Source organism: Balaenoptera ricei, chromosome 10 (assembly GCF_028023285.1).
Source record: "Balaenoptera ricei isolate mBalRic1 chromosome 10, mBalRic1.hap2, whole genome shotgun sequence".
Lineage (NCBI taxonomy): Eukaryota > Metazoa > Chordata > Mammalia > Artiodactyla > Balaenopteridae > Balaenoptera > Balaenoptera ricei.
In genome coordinates this window covers 78257807-78264461 of record NC_082648.1, presented here as the reverse complement: position 1 = coordinate 78264461, position 6655 = coordinate 78257807, and the positions used below count along the sequence as shown (strand labels likewise).

Genomic DNA, 6655 nt, shown 5'->3' with positions numbered 1-6655 from the left:
GGATGCCCCGCGAGAGCCGGTTCTCCCTCCTTTTCTCCACACTCCCTGTATCCTCAGCACTTGTACCCGCCTCCCGCTGCTCCGTACGCTCTTCCTGCCTCTGGAACCAGCCACATAGACTCGGCGTGGGGACGGGATGTAAACACCAAGTACAGCTAGCGGCCGGTGCCGTGCAGGCCGATCCGTGCCGCCGGCGCGGGTGTAGACAGCCTGAGCCGGGCGGCTTTTATCTGCACAGCATTAAGCCTCCTTGCAGGCGAGCCCGGGTAGCGCACTCCTTCAGAAGACGCGCTGGCGCGGCGCCTAGACTTGCTGAAGCGAGAAGGAGGGGCGAGGGCTGGGGGCGGGGCTTTCACACGCGCACCCTCGGTTTCCTCCGTCCCCCGCCACTGCTCCCCCTCTCCGGCTGCCACTCGGGGGTTTATTTGTTTACAAGCGGATTACGTCAGCTCCTCCCTCTCTTCCCGGTCTATGGACCCGCCCCCTGGCCCCTTTTTCCCGCCCCCTCCGGCTCCGAATCTGCTTGCGTCACAATGGTGCGATCTCCAGATTGGCTGGAGTCGGCCGTCACGCTCCCGCTACGCCACTTCCTTTCCGCGGCGCTATAAAAAGTGCTGCACGGCCTCTGATTCTCTTTGCCGGTCTGAGCTGGAAATGCAACTCTTTGGACCTTCGGAGGTTGCGGAGCTGGAGGCGGAGGCGGCTGGGGAGGTACGAGCGATGTGACGAGGCCGCCGTCGCTCATCTTTTCCTCTCTCTTGCCGCCTCATGCCTCGAAAGTAACTTTTTTACTATAAAGAAAGGAGAAAAAAAGTAGCCGTCCGCCTCTCACGCCCTCTCTCCCTCTCAGCCCTCTGACCTGTGAGGGAGCCCGGGGTGGCCGCTCCGCCGTCGGGGTCGCGCCACCGAGCCCCGGCCGCCCCGGGCCGCCCCCGCCCGCCGCCCCCATGCATCCCTTCTACACCCGGGCCGCCACCATGATAGGCGAGATCGCCGCCGCCGTGTCCTTCATCTCCAAGTTCCTCCGCACCAAGGGGCTCACGAGCGAGCGACAGCTGCAGACCTTCAGCCAGAGCTTGCAGGAGCTGCTGGCAGGTGAGCGGGCCACGGCGGGAGGGCGAGGGGCGCCGGGGGACGCCGCCGCACACCCCCGGGCCGAGCCGTCGGGGCCGCGGGAGTCTCGGTGGCGCCGCGCTCGGGCCCGGCCGCGGGACGGTGGGTGGCGCGCTGGGCGGCCGCTAACGGCGGGTCCCGGGGAGGGTTTGGGGGCTGGGCCGAGGGCGCTCCTTCCTCCCCCCACGGCTGGCAAACCGAGGGGAGAAGAAAATAGACGCCCAACAAAGAAACTAAAGCCGACCGAGTCTGGAGCTGTGGTCTTCGGACGGTCCGCGGATTTGGGGGACAAAGGAGCCGCGGGGCTGGGGTTGGTTCGACGCCCCCTCCCCCCAACCCCGTCCAACCGTTGCGCGCTCGGCGGCCCGGCCCCGCGGTGGGAAAGCGCGCCGCTGCCCCGAAGCTAGCCCGGGACGGACGTGCCGTCTCCCCCCTCCTCCTACCCCTGCCCATTAATCATCGGATTTGTCACCGGTACAATTACAGCCCTGCCCAGAGCGTGGTTTAGGGTTGCTTGTTTTACTTCCCTTCGGGGTTAACAGTCTGGTGGCGCTTCTCCCCTCCAAAGCTATAAACCCCATTGTGTGCGTCTGGGGTGGGGTGGAGAAAGTAAACAGGCTCCCGGCTGGCCGAGGCTGCGCGCCTGATTCCCGTTTTGGCGGCTCAACCGGTTGGTTCCCGGAGATTGTTTTGTCCCGTACTACTGCTGTTTCTAAAACCCGGCCCGCGTTTCCCATCCCCGCACACGCACAGCCGCGAAATCGATGCTGGGCATTTAAAAAAGTTGATAGTTCGCATTTTCACTCCAAGGAGCCAGCGGAAGAAGGAAACTACGGCGGGAACCAGCCGTAACGGTGTCTAAGCATTGTTTTCTCTGTTCTTTTCTTCTGTAGAACATTATAAACATCACTGGTTCCCAGAAAAGCCCTGCAAGGGATCAGGTTACCGCTGTATTCGCATCAACCATAAAATGGATCCTCTGATTGGACAGGCAGCACAGCGGATTGGACTGAGCAGTCAGGAGCTGTTCAGGCTTCTCCCAAGTGAACTCACACTCTGGGTTGATCCCTACGAAGTGTCTTACAGAATTGGAGAGGATGGCTCCATCTGTGTGCTGTACGAAGCCTCACCAGCAGGAGGTAGCACCCAAAACAGCACCAACGTGCAAATGGTAGACAGCAGAATCAGCTGTAAGGAGGAACTTCTCTTGGGCAGAACAAGCCCTTCCAAAAACTACAATATGATGACTGTATCAGGTTAAGATATAGTCTATGGCTGCATCGTCTTATAATGGATGGATAAATTTGATTTTTGCTTTGGGTGGGCTCCTCTTGGGGATGGATTATGGAATTTAAACCATGTCACAGCTGTGAAGATCTGGCACAAGATAGAGTGGTAAAAAAAAATTTTTAAGTGACAGTGCCATAGTTTGGACAGTACCTTTCAATGATTTAATAGCCTGTGAGTCCAAGTAAATGATCACCTTATTTGCTAGGGAGTGAAGTCCTAGGGTGGTTTCAGTTTCTCCCAGACATGATACGTAAATTTTTACATCAGTCCCTTTAACGCAAATCTGTATTTCAAAGAACCTTTCTCTGCAGTAGAAGTTGCAGAGAAAATTTGCACTATGACACTTAAAGTTGTTATCCTTTTTGGCAGCTCAATAGGAAAGCTCAACATTTTAAACATGGTAGTACTGGAAATTTTATGACAAGATTTTTACCTAGCACTTAAATATGTATAAATGTACATAAGACAAACTAGTAAGCATGACCTGGGGAAATGGTCAGACCTTGTATTGTGTTTTTGGCCTTGAAAGTAGCAAGTGACCAGAATCTGCCTTGGCAACAGGCTTTAAAAAAGACCCTTAAAAAGACACTGTCTCAACTGTGGTGTTAGCACCAGCCAGCTCTCTGTACATTTGCTAGCTTGTAGTTTTCTAAGACTGAGTAAACTTCTTATTTTTAGAAAGTGGAGGTCTGGTTTGTAACTTTCCTTGTACTTAATTGGGTAAAAGTCTTTTCCACAAACCACCATCTATTTTGTGAACTTTGTTAGTCATCTTTTATTTGGTAAATTATGAACTGGTGTAAATTTGTACAGTTCATGTATATTGATTGTGGCAAAGTTGTACAGATTTCTATATTTTGGATGAGAAATTTTTCTTCTCTCTATAATAAATTGTTTCTTATCTTGGCATTTTAATTAATCTCTTGTCATGATTACAGAGGTTCAGCTAAAAGAAATATATTTCTCAGAAGACTTAGGTTTTGTAAGCCATGTGAATGTCAGTTGCACACTGGTCATGCTGAAAAACATTTGATAAGGAGTGAAGATGATCTGTGTATACATATTTAGGTGTTGGAGGATAAACACAGGGGTAACATGCTTTTTTAAAAGTTCTAAAGTGAAAACATGGACACATTCCCAGGCTAATGAAATGAGGATAAGAGACAAAGGTAACATCAACCAAAAAGAATGATACTCAAAGGATTACATTTCACTGCTTCCCTGTTGAAGTGAAGATATAAATGTTCTATTCTGGCCCACCTTTGAAAAACAATTATTTTGCCCCATGGATTCCTTGTTCAATTAGAAAACCCTGGGGCAGGTGACCCGTAGCCTTAACCACCAGGCTACAATCACTGCAGAGAGATTGGTGGCTTTTTGCCTTTCGTCAGCTGCAAGATTTACATAAAAATCACTTAAGCTGGAATTCAACAAAAGGTATGTTTGAATTTTTATTCTGAAATTGAAATGCTGAGTTTTTGATTCCTCATTTTCAGACTTATTTCAGATAAGTACTAAGAACCTAAATGAAACAAATGAACGTTGAGTGCTGGAGTGTAGGTTACTCCACTACCCCATATGATAAAGCTTGTTTTTAATTCTTTGGCTATAGGAGGACAACATGGTTTTTACGTGAAAATTAAAAAACGGAAAATTTTGTTTTTCTCTACACAAGTAACGTATTAACATATAGTGGCTTTTTGGGGGTATTCATGTAAACATGTTCACACTGGAAATACGCAATCTAGGTTACTTGAAATCAGTAGTCCCAAATAGATTTGGAAATTGAATTCTCCCTGTAAGATTAAATTCTGATTTTGTAGCCACAGGAATACACAGCTAAACAAGCAGGTGTTTAGAATACAAAGGATGTTTGTGTACTTTATTGGCAGGCCGTCCTTGAGAGTTTGAATTACAACCACAACACATGGACTACCCTTGCCACTTATTAATGGTTTTATTTTTCAGTCTGTTCTTTGGAATCCTCCCGCCACCTCCTCCAGTTTTTCAAACTTAAATTTACAATAAAACAACTGATAGTATGGTTTCTACTCAGGTGCTAACTGCTACTGTTTACCAACTGCATTTCATCTGGTAACTCCTTCCAAGCTAGGTAACTGATAAAGCTTTGCACACTGGGACCCGAGGCAAAGGATGACTTCCAGGCAGTTGAGGAATAGGTCAATATTTTAGTACCTAAAACTTTTTTTCTCCGATGGGGAGTCATTCTTGAAGATTTTTGACATCAGACTTTTTGGTACTTTAAAGAAAGTTGGTGGGAAGAGAACTTAATGAAAACATTTTATTTTAGAATTCAGGTGATGTCTGGCATGTAAGGAGCTGTTAGGAGTTCCTCTTTAAAAGGCTTGCAAACGTCTCAGACCTAGCATCCAGCTGTTTCCTGTGACTTTAACCTTAACATTCCCCAAACAATTGTCTCCAGGATAGTAGCTGTTTGATACATCTTTTTCATTGCTTCTGGGAATGTTTTGCGGAGCTATTTGGATAAAAGCATTTGAGTGTCTGCCCTATGCACAGGCAGGTGTGTGCCAGGCCTACACACGTAGACATTTATTTATGTACACACCAGTGTGTTGTGTACTCTTTAAAAAAACTTTAATAGTGGTAGAATTTAAAGGGCTTTTTACACTGCCTGAGTTAAAAGATAGTTTCTTAGAGATCCTTTTAAGAAAGGGTGACTGCTTTCAATATCATTAGTTGCCACTGGCACCAGGGATTCATAGTTATTGGCAATAAAGTTTAGAAATAATTATTCTGAGTTTTAACAGGTAGTTTTAAAATGACTTCCTTTTCTCCAAATGTTAAGTACTGTCTTGGTCTATCATGCTGAATGAAGCAGGGCTTAAAGTGAATTGTATGGCAAGAGTTACCCTAATTCATGCAGCATAATGTGGCTGTTTCCCTGCAGTCTGGAATGAGAATCACGTGTCCTTACCCTTAATTTGCAATATTTCTGTAATAATAGACTGGAAAGGCGACCAGAAAATTGCTTTCTGGTACTATTGCACAAATGATTTCCTTAAGTCACTATAACTCAAATTGCAAATAATTCTGTTTTGTATAGGTGTTATAGATTACGGAATTGGCCTTCAAGTTAAGAGGAAGCAGTATTCCTGACTATTCTAGTGTTTAATGACTAAAGGTTTTCAGACTCCCTTTAATCTTAGGAACAAATACATCTACTATTAGACATTTTCTTAGGTGATTTTTAACATACCCGATACTCTCCTTCCTCTTTGCAGAAGAGATATATGATAACTGAAACAGTCTTGTATATTGAAGTTTAAAGATATATCCCCTCCCCTTTGCAACTTTATTTCAGACGATGTGATAAGATGCTATTGATAAGCTATATGGGGAGATTTTGTCCAAAGTTTTATATATACACAAGAGATTTCAAAAAGTGTATTTTGGATTGTCTGAAACGGTAGCTGTCGTACTTATCTGAAGGTATACAGACTGCAAATAGTTTAGTCTCTGCTCTCAGTCTCAGCAGTCGAACTTTTGTATATGGCTGCTGCCAAAATATAACAAAGGTTTATTTTTCCATGTTTGGAACGTAACAGTATGAAAAAATCTTTTGTAGGGAAATAGTTGGTACTACTAACCAAACCCAAACCAAGCTGCTTCACTGAGTCCTTAAGTAATTTACATTAATACAAGTGGGCCAGAGGAATTCATATGTTGAGTTATTTCTGGTTATTTCTATAGGTCTTTATGTTTTCTTCTGAGAATAGCAGGAGGTGAAGGAAGATCGTTAAGCAAGATGTTAAGTTTGGTATTTTTGAGATGCTCCTAAACAAGTAAGCCTTAAATTGTATTGACACCATTTCCTCAACAGACAATTTGTGGAGTATATGACAGGTTTTTTGACTGCCATTTTAACTTGGTTTACCAGTTTCTTTTGGCATTTTTCAGTGTGTCAAACAGGAATAGAAAAATGGTAAGGCTTCCAGTCATAGTATTCTGAAATTTTTTTTTTTTTTTAATGCTTTGTCATCTCATAGTTGAATAATCTTACAAGGAATGTTTTGGAGTTCAACTTCTGACTTTTATATGAGCCTTTGCATGATAATTTGTCATTTTAGTGTTGAAGATGCAGTGATCTTTTGGGAATTCTATAATAAAGTAATAATAGTGAGGGAAGAACTGATTTGAGCCTAGGGTTGGATAAAAAGGGAAAGGATGGGGGAAATGAATAGTGGGAAACTTAGCTGACACGGAGGAATTT

General features: G+C 45.2%; 1 protein-coding gene across 1 annotated transcript; it reads left to right on the top strand.

Moving 5' to 3' along the window:
* The first annotated feature begins 620 nt into the window (after positions 1 to 620).
* Positions 621 to 3318, top strand: BTG1 (BTG anti-proliferation factor 1). The gene is made up of 2 exons (XM_059936659.1): positions 621 to 1095; positions 2007 to 3318. The coding sequence occupies exons 1-2, from the start codon at positions 948 to 950 to the stop codon at positions 2372 to 2374; spliced, it is 516 nt and encodes a 171-aa protein (XP_059792642.1). The 5' UTR covers positions 621 to 947; the 3' UTR covers positions 2375 to 3318.
* The last annotated feature ends 3337 nt before the right edge of the window (positions 3319 to 6655 follow it).

What these genes read in the sequence shown, in the direction of transcription:
- BTG1 (XM_059936659.1), top strand. Translation starts at nt 948, where the DNA reads ATGCATCCCTTCTACACCCGGGCCGCCACCATGATAGGCGAGATCGCC. An exon ending in CTTGCAGGAGCTGCTGGCAG is followed by an intron (nt 1,096 to 2,006) that starts GTGAGCGGGCCA and finishes TTTCTTCTGTAG; the next exon opens with AACATTATAAACATCACTGG.